The 13,918-nt window shown below is 39.6% G+C and overlaps 1 protein-coding gene across 3 annotated transcripts in view; it reads left to right on the forward strand.

The window, feature by feature from the left end:
• Nucleotides 1–13,918, forward strand: part of si:ch73-63e15.2 (protein strawberry notch homolog 2) — a 65,306-nt gene that overhangs the window by 28,540 nt on the left and 22,848 nt on the right. Inside the window, exon 1 of one of the 3 annotated variants that reach the window (XM_046050122.1) lies at nt 5,984–6,276. The exons of the other annotated variants lie outside the window; for them this stretch is intronic. Coding sequence (XP_045906078.1) covers nt 6,169–6,276 — 108 coding nt within the window. The 5' untranslated portion in view covers nt 5,984–6,168. Of the gene's footprint in view, nt 1–5,983; nt 6,277–13,918 lie in introns of those variants that run through there. 3 annotated transcript variants of the gene reach the window in all.

The raw sequence follows: 13,918 nt of genomic DNA on the forward strand, positions 1-13,918 counted from the left end.
CTGTTCTTGAATGGCCCAGCCAGAGCCCTGACTTAAACCCAATTGAGCATCTCTGGAGAGACCTGAAAATGGCTGTCCACCAACGTTTACCATCCAACCTGACAGAACTGGAGAGGATCTGCAAGGAGGAATGGCAGAGGATACCCAAATCCAGATGTGAAAAACTTGTTGCATCTTTCCCAAAACGACTCATGGCTGTATTAGATCAAAAAGGTGCTTCTACTAAATACTGAGCAAAGGGTCTGAATACTTATGACCATGTGATATTTCAGTTTTTCTTTTTTAATAAATTTGCAAAAATTTCTACATTTCTGTTTTTTTCTGTCAAGATGGGGTGCTGAGTGTACATTACTGAGAAATAAAATGAACTTTTTTGATTTTTGGAAAATGGCTGCAATGAAACAAAGAGTGAAAAATTTAAAGGGGTCTGAATACTTTGCGTACCCACTGTAGATAAATGTATTTTTGTACTTTCGGTGAGTTTTTTTTGTTTAACTGAAAGAGAGACTGAATTGGCATACAGCAGTATTAAATTACACACATATACAGAACCAGTGCACAGCTGAAGTATACACCTATAAATAAAATCTCTTCATGGGTGATAAAACCATGGGGAGCAAAAATTAAGGCTCTAATGCAGCATTCACAAGACTGCAATGTAATATTACATTCTACATGTAATTAATTCCACGCAGAAAGGAGTGCCATTTTTGAGAGAAGTCACTTAAAAACAAAATACTATAAATGAGCCAATTTCAGTGTACTTGCTTTTTCTTGTCTCTGGGGGCTGCAGAATCATACAACCTGGAGGGTTGTTTTTTTTACACTTTATTAATTTTGATGTTACCAAAGAGTGGCTGGCACAGGAATACTTGCAAAGGATCTTTCCAGGTTATATTTGTGATTTGTATGCTTTTGAAGCCCATTTTATTAAGCCCATGTATGAAACTTGTTTGTGTGAATTTGTTGCACTTCATTAACCCCCTTAGTGGAAATCAAATTTCCAGTAATCTAAGTTGCATGCATACGCTGTAGTTGACCAGTAACAATTGTTTGAAGGGAAACACAAGTAGACAGAAAAATTACACAAAGACTTTCACTTCATGTTTGTACCCAGATGTGTGAATGAGTATGATGGCTCTGTGGAAAGATTTGTTTTTTTAAACAGTTATTTATAAATATAATAACACAGAATAATAATTATTTGAAAATGTTTTGTATTAGCGTTTTAAGATTGGGGGGGGGGGGATTTCAAGAAAAAAGGCTACACATATGAAGGCTTTTACATACAAGGCAGTTATGTCATCCTCATCACGTGTGTTGTATTGTGGGTATGGATTTTCTGATTCACATGGGGTTTCCCTAGTTTTCCATCCATCTGTGTCAGCCTGTCCTGCTATAGCTTTCTTCCTTACACGTTATTACGAGGGCTCGTGACTATGTGATGCCTGTGGGATCTACTTATGTGTCTGCATATTTAGAAATGTAAGGCTTAAGGGTTGTCTTCTTTTATGTGGTTTTAGTTTAAATTGGCTCCTTCACTGTTGGTGTATTCATGAGCAGCGAGTTTTCTTTCCTGGCTGTGGAGATGTGGAATGTTATGGTGCCTGCATGAGTGAGAGAGATGTTTTGTGCTTGTGCTTTCTCAGCTGTTCTTTCTGGTTTTGGACACTCCCTGCCATGTGAGGCATGCAGAGAAAATGTAAGTCACAGGGTCATCGTGACTAATCTGCCACCTCACACTCGGCCCCCTTTTTTTTCATCCTCCATTTTTCCCCCCCTGCTCCGTCACCATGGCATGCCGACCATGCCCATTTCCCCCCTGATTTCTTGCTTTCTTTGCGCTGTTGAACCATGGCAGTACAGAAGACATTTAGACATGTGTGACTGAGTGGAATTGTGGATGGGATTGTTTGGTTTGTCAGCTGACTGCCATGTTTATCTCAGCCATTTCCCTGTTTCAGTTACAGCTGTATCATTAGTGAAATCTCTTTTGGTTTGCACGGCTTCCCACAGTGTTATAGTTTGTTTATGCAGTTCACCAGAGCTTTGTTGGAATATCTTCATATTGTAAGGAAGCACACTGTTGGAGCATGTGTACAGGATGTCTAAATCTAGATTGAGAAAACAAGAGCCAAATGTTTGTTTGTATTTGAATTAATAGACTCCTTGAGACTTGATATCCTTCTTAGATTATCTATCAATAACAATATATCACTAGCTAATAACTGAAATACATGGCTACTGTATAAAGATGTGGATAAAGCTGATGTCTCACATTTCTAGTAACATTTATTTGATTTGGACAATTGCATTGTGCTTCAATAGCATCAGAAAATGTTCCAACTATATTATAATGAACTTCCACCGAGATTCTTTTTTTCCAGTGTGAGGCATCGTATCTATCATCATTTAGTAATTTAAATTTCATGTAATTAATTAATGTCATAAGTAATTATATCATGTTCACTAACCTAAGTGACATAAATGTATCCAGATGTTTGTATTTAATCTTGTAAATGTTTCTATTTTGTAGATAAAATTGAGCTAGAAAATGTCTTTATTCAAAAACTTACAGCTTAAAATAATTGATCTTTTGATATATCAGTACCAAATTGCACAGCCCTTTACACATTAGATCCTTTTTAGGGAGTTACAGGGAAATTAAGGTCCCCATAAAAGAAAGCATTATCAAAACACTCCGCTTGGACACAATAAAATTAAGATAAACCAAAGTCAGGTTTAATCATATTTACTGATTAACATTAACTAACATTAATCTTCATTGTACAAGAATTAATTGCGCCTGAGGCGTCCTCTGTCTTCAGTAAAACTAACTCTGGGAACTCCAACCATGCTGACTGTGCACACACCACCAGATTATTTAATTTTAAAAATGCTGACAACACCATAGAAAACACTAGTACTGTGCTTTAAAAGAACCTGAAGCTTCAACTCATTTCCTGAAGTTGCAGATTGGTTCATGAGGGCCACAGTGGCATGTGTACACCTGTCTAGGTTTGGTCATTTGTGGATCTGAACTATGTGAACAGAATGAAAACAAGACTTACTGGAAGACAAAAAAAAAAACCAGAACTCATTCACTAACCACTCTGGCTAACCTCACAGAGTGAACAGCACATTGCAAGCACACACACTAACACTCCTACTATATACTCAGATATTGTAAGTCACGTTTACAATGTGTAGTCTCTTACTACATACACTCGTATTCCTCTCACTATTACACATCATTATTATACTCGTGCACAATTCATTTCTAGAGTTTTAAGTCTGCTTTTACAGCTCTGTTTTGCTTTTTGAAGAATCCGAATCATTTTATTTGCTAAATACGTTAAACCTAAAACCCTGTCTTCATCCTTTAACCCATCCTAACTGTAGGTATCAATGGGTAGCCATTATTCAATACCCATAGACCAACTGGAGGTTGATTGTCCACATCTCTACATGACGATGACGGGACCATTTAAAGTGGGAGAAAATCCCAGAGCACCCATGTGGGCACAAGAGGAACACTTCCTCACAGAAAGACCCTAATTATTCTCAAACTGGGCTGAAAAATGTTAATCATGGAGGCGTGCTGCATAAGGTCCACTGATTCCAGGGTTACATTTTGATCATGCATTTATATTTGAACCTTTACAATTCCAGAGGTCCTGTAGATGTCTGATACTAAATTTGCCATGCTGAATAACATGTATTTATAATATATTCACAATACATCTAGAAATGTCCAAGTGATATAATAAGTCGAAATGTTTATTTTACTTTAAATCTGCAGTACTTCAAGGAAAATGTAAGGAGATGTCTCGATAAACTGAAAGATTCTCTGCCTCAGGGCTTTCGCGTTTCTGGCAGAAGACTATCTTGTTTTTCTTGACTTTCTTGTGGCAAGCCAATCTGCATATAAATCAGTTGTTATTTCTCTGTTACTTCCTTGGAAGGCGCTCTAACACTTTGTCACAGCCTAGTTTAAAGGAGGAAGTTAATTTGAATGGTTGTTGATAGGTGCAATTGGTTTCCTTGGGTAGTGTGTATGCTCCACCTGATCCACTTTAGTTTTAGATTGGATTTAGATGGCTCAATACATCTATCTATCCTTTTATTTGATAAAACTGAGTATTTACTGAAAACATAGTTTATACCTACTGCCAGTTGACGTTGTGTCAGTGTACATGTATAGTGTTTACATTATGCTAGCACTTACAAATAATATTGGTGATGCATCAAAATATAGTTACTCTGTAAAAACAATCTCATGCAATAGAGGAAGTTCATCTAACAAGCCAAAGGATTTCCTGCAGTATCGTACAGGTACTGTGTATGTACCATTTCTGATATGAACTGTTGTAAGCACAAAAGCCCAGGATAGGCTAATGCTAGCACCTCCAGCTGAAGGAAAAATGGAACCAGGAATCATAATCACAATTGTGAATTAAATCTAAACAGGGATAAATGTTGCTCGTATGTGGTCGTATGTGTTATTGTCACCAGGCTGAGTGCATTGTGTGCACGTGATGATGAGACTGCATGTTGAGGTGCCGTACATTTGTGTGTTGTCAGTGAAATCAGCCATGGATCCTTCCTCCTTTAGGCTGTGAGGCAGTAACGTGTGTCTGGTTTGTGTGTTTGAGGATTTAAGAAAGAATCTCATTAATGATTTATTCCTCTTGATGACCCTTTGTGTCACACTAACACATACACATATTATTCAGAGGATTCCCACTCATACTATGATGACACCATGGACAGGCGCCACTCTGTCTATGAGAGTCTGACCCCCCTTCAGTCTAGCAGATGGACATTACAGAACCTTACCATACTGGCTTGATAACATGTATTACTGGAAGCTGAAGAAGGAGATAAATGACATTATTTCTGCTCTATAAATACTGCAGTTCCCTCATTTAAGACTTGCTGTTAAACAGTTAACATTGCTTTTCTTTCAGAAAAAATAATGTTATGAAACTGTTTGTAATCAGCATTTTGGATTTGATGAAATAAGCCATTTGCCATCAGATTCCCAGAATATCCTTTTTTTTTTTTAGCAATCGCGCCCCTAGTTCCAGTAAGCGGGAATGACCATTTATGATGAGGTATTTGTGTATAATTGTACACAGATAGAAGTAGTATCTGAAGCTTGAAAGACCCTTTGAATAGGCGAACTTGCAGCTTGCACTCGACTTGTTAATACATTCCTGACCACTTCAGCTGCCTCTTTGTTATTTAAACAGTGCATAATATTTTTAGCATAATCTCTATTGGAGATCCACGTGAAAACTATAAATGTGGATGTCAAATCCCTTTCAGTGCCGAAATAAAAAGTTAACTAAGTTAAATCTGTGTCTGCCTTCTCAGTGACGCTGACCCAATTAGACAACTAGCTTGTTTCCTTCTCATTAGCCTTTACACCTCTAAGCTATAGATTGCTTTATTAATCAGTGGTCATTACTAGAACAGCAGCCTTGAAATTGTGTCTGCGCAGACAAATAAAAAGACAAAGAGCAGAGTATGAAGTAAGACAGGCAGCCAGGCAGGGAGTCAGTCTCTAAATATAATAATCATTAAATAGTGGACCAGGCCCATTAAACATAGCGGTAAGCAGCGGGGTGTGAGAAGCGTCCGGGTCCAGAGCGCAATACTGTTTACACTACAAATGCGGTTGAGTTACACCATGTACAGTAAAATGGGCCCGACTGCCAGTAACTCTAGTCACTTACCAACAAAAGCATCATTTCCTGAAAGCTCCTCCCTCCTCCCTCCCTCTTCTCCCCACCTCTCTCTCCCCTCCCCTCCTCTGTTCGCTCACTCACTCACTCACTCACTCACTCACTCACTCACTCCAACCACCTTTTTGAGCTCTGAGGAACTAGTCCACAATCACTATGACTAAGCCCTCTATGCAAATACCTGACCGTCCTGGTGAAGCAGGAAGCACATTTTAGTTGCCTGTGTCTCTGTTTGTGAGAGTAACAGAGTTTGTGTGCGTGAGCTCATCGGCCAGAGCCTCCCTGCTCTAGAGGCAGATGTGTGTGTTGAGCCAGAGAGGAACTGTGAAAGGGCTAGTGAAGTGCACCAGCTGTAGGGTGAATACCAACACATGGAAGAGGCTGTCGCATTCAGGGATTCAAGGTGAAGCAGGAGTGTATGTGTGTGTGTGTATTTTACGCCCCCCATACTGCAGAGTTTGGACCCATGTCTCTCATGCAGATCTGGACTAAATTGTATTCACAGCTGGGACGACCATTTCCCAAGGTACTGGTACTGTTTGCTTCTTTTTTTTTTTTTTGTATATGTTAAACTGTATATCAAGTCTGTAGTTTTAAGACTTGCTGTTATTGTGTTGAAAACTATTTTTATATTTCATGTCATGGTCAGTATTTGAAAACTGTTAGATGAGGTATTGAGACTAACCGAAAGCTGCTTGTGTGAAGACATTTTTTTTTTCATTGTCCTTATCGAGAAACTTCTTGATAAGACCTGTGAGCACTCTGTTACCCACGTATGTCTGTGTTTTTAATTTTAACTTCCTTGAGTGATTTTTGAAAATACTTCCGTGTGCTTACAACACTAATCAAGGCAAGCATGCGATTCTCTTTCACTCTCTGTTTACTGGCATGAGCTTGGCCTACATTGACATTGATCTGTTTTCAAAATAACATATTAAATTTTATTGAAAGATCAGTGGCAGGTGACAGATCTAAATTGTGTGAAAATCTTGCTCTTAATTTAGTTTCCCATTAGTGCTTACAGAGGCTGGTTTCTTGGACAAGGACTTAGTCACATGCTAAACTAAGGACATTTTTCAATAGAGATCTTAGTTAAACTTAGTTTTAGAGCAGGACTAGGGTAAGACTAGGTTTAAGTCTTTATTATATATATTATATATAACACTAACCCCTCTGCTGTTTTTTGAAAGGAGGTAACCCAAGTTTTATGATTTTTTAGTTGGTCAGCAAGTCAGTGAATTTCTTTGCTGTCAGGCCAGAGTTGCCAGTCAGTCCCCCGGTGCGCCTTTGAGGCTCTCATTCCAAGCCAGGAACTATGACAAATGATTGTGTGCCTCACTCCTTTGTGTCTTCCAGTAAGTGCGAGAACCTGATATCTTATCAGGCTAAATAGGACTCTAGTTAGTTTTCTGGATGGCTATTACGTATGCCAATTGTTGTACTGCACTGTAAATGAAACGGCCTTTTTTTGCAGCTCATCTCAGTCTAATGGCTTTATTGGTGAAAGGCTTGCCGAGCCCATTTCCACTAAATTTCAGGTTACGCTGATTGGCTAATCTTACTGTGTCAGCATTTCTTCTGTCACAGAAATGACAAAATCAGTGGTTTATGCTTTAAACAACGTCTTGGGTTGCTTTTTTTGTTAAACGGCACACCGAAGTTAAGCAGTTTATTTGTAGTCCTCTCTGTAATTTCACCGTTAAAGGGCAAGTTATCTTTATTTTTTTTACGTTACGTTGCAAAAATTATTCAGTGGCAGTGAAAAAGATGGATGCACATACTGTAATTCTAATAGTTTTGGATATATATCAATAACACACATTTAGTGGCTGCGCTTGCAGATTTGCATATCTTAGAAGACTGGGGGTGGCAATGTGACAGAGGTGTGCGACCTCTGACATATATATCAATTGTAAGTGGCTTTGGATAAAAGTGTCAGCTAAATGAATAAATGTAATGTAAACTGCGTTCTATTACTGCTCTTCTAGTTATCCATGCAACATTATCATAATCAGCATGTACTTACCATCTTATGTCAAGTCAAGTCAAGTTTACTTTTAAAGCACATTTAAAAACAACAAGAGCTGACCAAAGTGCTGGACAAGTTATACAGTAGAAGACATAAAAATAAAAACTAGATAAAACAGGCCAAACAATTAATGACATACAGCAATAAGATAGAAAAACAAAACAGATACAAAATAGATAAATAAAAACACAAATGCAGGTGCCCCTAAAAAGACTCAAACTTAAAAAAAAAAATGTTTTAAGTCGAGACTTAAAAGTGTCGATGGTGGGGGATGATCTAATAATCAGGGGTAGATTATTCCACAGTGTGGGATGGCCAACAGTGATTGGTTTGATCTGATCGGAAATCCGTTCAACCTTGAAGGATAGATGTACAGTTTTTGTCCATATGGACGCTGAAAGTGGTTTTGCTTGCTGTAATCATTCCTTCTGCTCACACTGGCCATTTAGAGATGCCTTACTAATGTGCTTCCAATCTAAGAGATGGGCGACAAAATTCACACTACTTCGTTCCTCATTTGTGCAAACATGTATTCCCAACTTTGTTTGAAGCTCAGCAGTCTGAGTTAGTGGGTTTCTTCCAAAGCTACAGTCTTTTTGGCGCAAAATTTCCGTCCGTTATTTTAAAACAGACTTGAAAAATTTAAGTAAAGTAAAGTGGTGCCACATGTCAGTTTCCTGGTATTAGGTTAAACCTCAAGCATGACCTAAGGCATGCTGCTTACAGGAAATGAATAAACAATGATGGTGAGGATGAGCAAGAGTGGAGGTGGGTGGTGGGGTGTTGGACTGATGATGACTAGAGGATGGATGACATGCTACTGAGATGCAGGAAATCTGCCAGTTCTGACAATATACAGAAAACGGGACAGCGGCTGCAGTCAGATGAAGATGTCAGAGTACAGGTGTTACATATCATCTAGTTTTACAGTTAACAAGTGTTTTCAGCCTTTATGCATCAGCGGTCGCCTGTAGTGATGGCAAAATTCCACTTAGCAGTCCGTGTTAATATCTTATTTTTGTCCTTTTGTTCCTCAAAACATACCCATGTGATTATTTTTTGAATTTTGAAACTCACATCAAAATGTGTCAGCAACAACAACTAATATTTTTAATTTGAAAAAGTAATAAGTACATCACCCTAATGTAGTGCTTAAATTCATGTGCAAACCACTTTTCATTAAGACTGTATGCAGATGTCTTATGTGTAAGTCAATTAGCCACCTGTCTTGCCACATTGACTTGTGATTACTCTTTCCATGCACATTACAAACTACAGCCTCCAAAATAGTCATTGTGTTGAATTAGCACCTCTTTGATACATTCGCAAATCAATCAAATTATGAGAGGCTTTGTAGTGGTAGGATTTCTTGCAGGGCTTTTGTGTTGGATTAAAGGTGGACTAGCAGCTCAGTGGTTAGCAATGTTAGCATCTCACTGCGAGAAGCTCCTGGGTTTGAATCTGTTGGACAGCTGTCCGTCTTTCTGTTTAGAGTTTGTACCTTCTTCTCGTGTGTCTGCATCGGAGCGCTCCGCTTTCATCCCACAGTCCAAAGACATGCAGGTTACATGGCTCTAAAATTTGACTGTAGGTGTGATTGTAAATGTCTGTTTATGTGTGTTTGCCCAGTGATAGACCTGGCGTCCTCTCAAGCGTTTGCCAGCCACTCACTAAATGTATGCATGTAGGACAAGAACCTTACACTGAAATACATTTTAATTCCTAATGAAAAAATTACCATACCGTTTATTCACAAGGTCCACTTGTGATTTTGGCCAGGGACTTTTTGTTGCATGTCATATAGAGGGATATGACATGCCCTTGTTCCTGTCTGTCTCTATACTGTCAGCTGTCAGATAAAGGCAAAATGTAAAGGCAAGTAAAGGTTCAGTAGGTCTATAGGGTATATAAGGCAGTCGTATAGTACTCAATACATTTGTGTAAAAGAAGTCAAAAACTTCTGTATAGCATTAAAGTTATTGTTTAGTTCATCTCTTTTTCCATCTTGGTGGGATGTCCCACTACTCTGATTTGTGTGATGAAAATTGTTTTGGGCCACCGTGTCTCTTACTGGACTGAATTGATGTTGACGCACATTCCCTAATAGTCAAAGTGGCTGGTGTCCCAGGCTCTGTGCCCATTTCTGTAAAAGAGTACACTCCCTCCCCAGTTAGCAGTTGATTCTTGGATAAAACAAAGTCAGCAATTTACGGGCAACATGCCCACCATCCTGAGTCATGATATAGTAGTAGTCCACTGATCACAGGTATGAGAAAGTGTGAATATGTGTCATGCACAAGATAAGAGAGCAAGGCCATTTGAAGTAATGCATGAGCCTGTCATTTACACTTGTGATTTCATATTTGATTTCATACAATGGCAGACTTTCTTGTCTTTTATTATGAGACCTAACCCTAAAAATAAAATAAAGGTAAAATGTTAATTTCTTGTTGCTGAGAACCTTAAATTGAAGTAATGCATTCAAGACTCTTAACAAGCTTCTATTTTGGCATGAGATAACAGAGGTAAAAACATCTGCATGAGTGTCTGTTTTTGTCCTCTAAAAATAATATAATCTTAGCTGTGTGCAGTTAGTGTTCTTTAAAGTTTTGAGCAACGGACAGACACATTGTTTCATTATTTTCAGTTATTCTCTTGGCCATGTTGCATCTGACTGTTAAAAATGACAAGTGTTTGCTCCTGTTGCAAGCGTTGTGTGGTATGTTGAAATTTCTCCGTAACATAGACGTCATCTTGCGTCAACACTCCCCTCACATCCACTTTTCTCACCACTGAGGATGCAGGCTCACACATGAAATTGTTTTATCACACACAAATACAAACAAACACGCACACACAGTTCGAGAGTCTGTGAGTCATTTTTGTGTGCATTGTGTCTTATTAGTTTTCTTTTCACCTCGACCGTATGGATGCATGTCAGTCTTTTTTTGTAACGGTTCAAGATGTAGGTTTAAACTATTGAGACAGGCCTCTGTGAAGGCCAACTCATCCTCATGGCAGCCTTCCGTGGGCCACCACAAAGTCGTAGGAGATGAGATCTCTCTCACTGCTTCTCTCTCTTTCTGGCTCTTTCCCCTGTCATTTTCTGTTTGTTTTGTTTTTTTCAACTTTAGCAAGATTTCACTAGTCGTCCTTCTTTGCCAGAACAAGAATCTGAATGTGCCAGGTAGATTAACTTGCTGGCAGTACCATTTGCACCGTAGAGCTTTGTTACCCTTGTTAGTTTCTAGTTGTCAGCTTTGTATAAGCTTCAGGCTCTCCTACATACGCAACTAGAAGAACAGTTCTTTGAACCAATGCCGTCGTCCGGCTGCTAGCTGGGACGCTTGACATGGCATCTTTGTTATTTTCCAGAACATATGAAAACACTGGAAAATTCCAGAAGGCTTGTAAACAGTAAGCTGTCGCTGACTTGCTTCGCTCAGGCTTGGCACGACATGAAGGCTTGCCTGTCAGGAGGTTGCTGGACTGGGTATTACACTTCGATTGGCCTGGGATAATTAGTCAGGAATAAGCTAGACTTGGCGGTCTTTGGGCTGGACAAGGATGACAAATCATTTCCTTTTGACCCCACAAATATAAAAATATAAATAGCTTAATTGTAAACTTTAATTTCCGCACTGTTGTCAAGGAGAGCAAACTTTGGTCTTGGATAAACATTTTAGTAGAATTAATTATTGTTGTCAGAGGCCCTTTAACGTCAGCTCTGGGTTTGCAGGGGTCCTAAGTGGAGCTTTTTGTGGGCAGAGGAACAGCTAAGATTGTGGTGAGCAGCTCTCTAGACCACCTGAGAGTTGTAGTTGTCTGTGAAGGACTTTTAAAAGTGTTAAGATTTTGGGGCAGTGGGGTTTGCTGGAGACAGAATAAGATGATTCATGTCTGCATGTTTTTTCATTTTAATCAAATTCAGAAGAGGTCTAACAGCTATCAGTCTTCTCAAAAGCAAGTCAGTCAAAGAGTTGTTTTGCCAAAATAGCCAGTGTCTGATTCAAGTCCGTGAGAAGGTCAAGGAAAATGAAACGCCTAGAGCTGTCCTATTAAAGTCACAACCCAACAGATATGTCAGGGATGCAGGACAGGCAGACAGCTTGGCATAACATAATCCAGGCAGAAAGAGAGACACCAGTGGTGGCTTTTCAGTTCCCCAGACCCACCACAGGCAGACACTGGACATCAATCAGGTTCTGTTGACTGCATGGACAAGGTCAACAGCTTACCCCAGAGGGTAGTACCTGGGAGAGAGGGGGGGGTTGTTTTAGTCAGCTGATCATAAGGGCATGGTGGGTGATTTAAAAACCCCTGCTCATTGACAAGGTTATGCTAGGTTATTTTGCACTATCTACATTACAGACAAGAGTCACGACATTTTATTAGCATTTATAGCCCTCGGATTCCTGACCGTGATTTGACACACACACCCTCGCCCCCATCCCTACTTCTGTTGTTACAGCAACATTTTCAGGATCAGGCAGGATTTACAGCCATACCGAATAATAAAGTGAGGATTGAAAAGGGCCCAGTGAGTAAATTGTTACAGTTACTGCTCTAACAGACAACAGCCCTTTTGTGAAAACACCCTTAAACTTTAGTTGGCCTCAGACGGTATTCACTACAGTGTGCAGTAGTAGGCATGTATTTGTGTACATTTCTACATAATTTGGTGCATAGTGGTGTTTGTAATGTAATGCCATTTAGCTATATGACATAGATATTATCTCTGAAAAACATGTTGCGATACATGCAGATTAAAATCAGTGAGAAGTAAGTGTAGGGGTAAATAAGTCCTCTTCCTGTTGCAGAATTCTGTGGGAAAACCGAACTAGGATAAAAAAGACAATAAAAGGCTCAAAGGGCAGGGAGAAAAGGTGGCAGGGACGGGATGGGAAACAGGGGGGTGGAGTTTCAAAGAGTGGGAGAAAACAAGCAAGAGATGACAGAAATGTATGTGTGAGATGCTGAGGTCATTTGAGGCGTGTGTTTGTGCATATATATGTGGGTGTGTGGGGTAGGTGGGAAGGGTGGGTGAGTGGTGTTGTGGCCTTGGAAAAGCAATCAAGCTGACAGTGTGTAGGAGGGGAAAGCCCTGGACCTGGCCTGCCTGCCTGAGGCCTCAGCCTGGCCTTGAACTGAGGCAGGTTATTGAATTTAACAGGATGTGGCCAAGGACTGTATACAGTTCTTACCTGAAGTTCCCTTTTTGATAGTAGGTGAAAGTGTAGCTTCTAATGTGTAGCAGGAACAAACTATAGGCAGAAACAGTAATTTCTTTAGTTGATTTAAAAAGCTTTAGCCCTTTGGCTCGGTCATGAACTGCGGCAAAATAATTGGGGGGCTTTACAGGCGGGAGATCTGTATAGCCCCCCAATTCTGTAAGGAATCACGTTCCTGTTGTTAAACCAGTGACAGCATGTCGATGTGTCAACTGTTTTCTACATTTCCAACATGCCAAACAAAAGTCTGGTGAAAAGTAGAAGCTGGTAACATGTGTGTCACAGGTGGCATGTGGCTGTCCATATATTCCCCTGGAAAGAACTACAATACAGAGCATTTCACCATGGGTTAAACAAAATCTAGTAAAGTAACAAAAAACTGTCGCATCACATCCAAGTGCCGACCGCTATCCTTAACGTTGATTTGAGAGGCCATGATTGTAACGGAGCTGATCAGGGAACACAAGCTGCTTCTACTGAACTTATTTTTTTAAGGGCTTGTGTGATTCCTATCAGATAAACCTTACATATATTTTATCTCAAGGTGACTGGTATGATACAATCAATGACGGGATTTGTGATTAGAAAACCGTTTTTCCTTTTAATACTACGGCATTGAAACATAAAGAGAGGTACACAGGCCATGGGAATTATTGTTTGTAAAGCTAACTTAAAGATAAGGCTGTTAGACTTCCTTGTATGGCAGCGCCTGACCTTGTCATGTCATAACCAGTGTCATTGTAGTCATTATATCAGAAACACGGCAAGGCAACTGTCGAAGCTTCACGAGTAGCACAGATAAATGGTTTTTCACCGTTGTGTACATGCAAATATTTATTTTAGCCAGAATGTTTTTTGCAGCACTTACTTCTCATGATCATGAATGGGTTTTTTTAAGGAAGTTGGAG

Source organism: Micropterus dolomieu, linkage group LG05, assembly GCF_021292245.1.
Source record: "Micropterus dolomieu isolate WLL.071019.BEF.003 ecotype Adirondacks linkage group LG05, ASM2129224v1, whole genome shotgun sequence".
Taxonomy (NCBI): Eukaryota; Metazoa; Chordata; class Actinopteri; order Centrarchiformes; family Centrarchidae; genus Micropterus; species Micropterus dolomieu.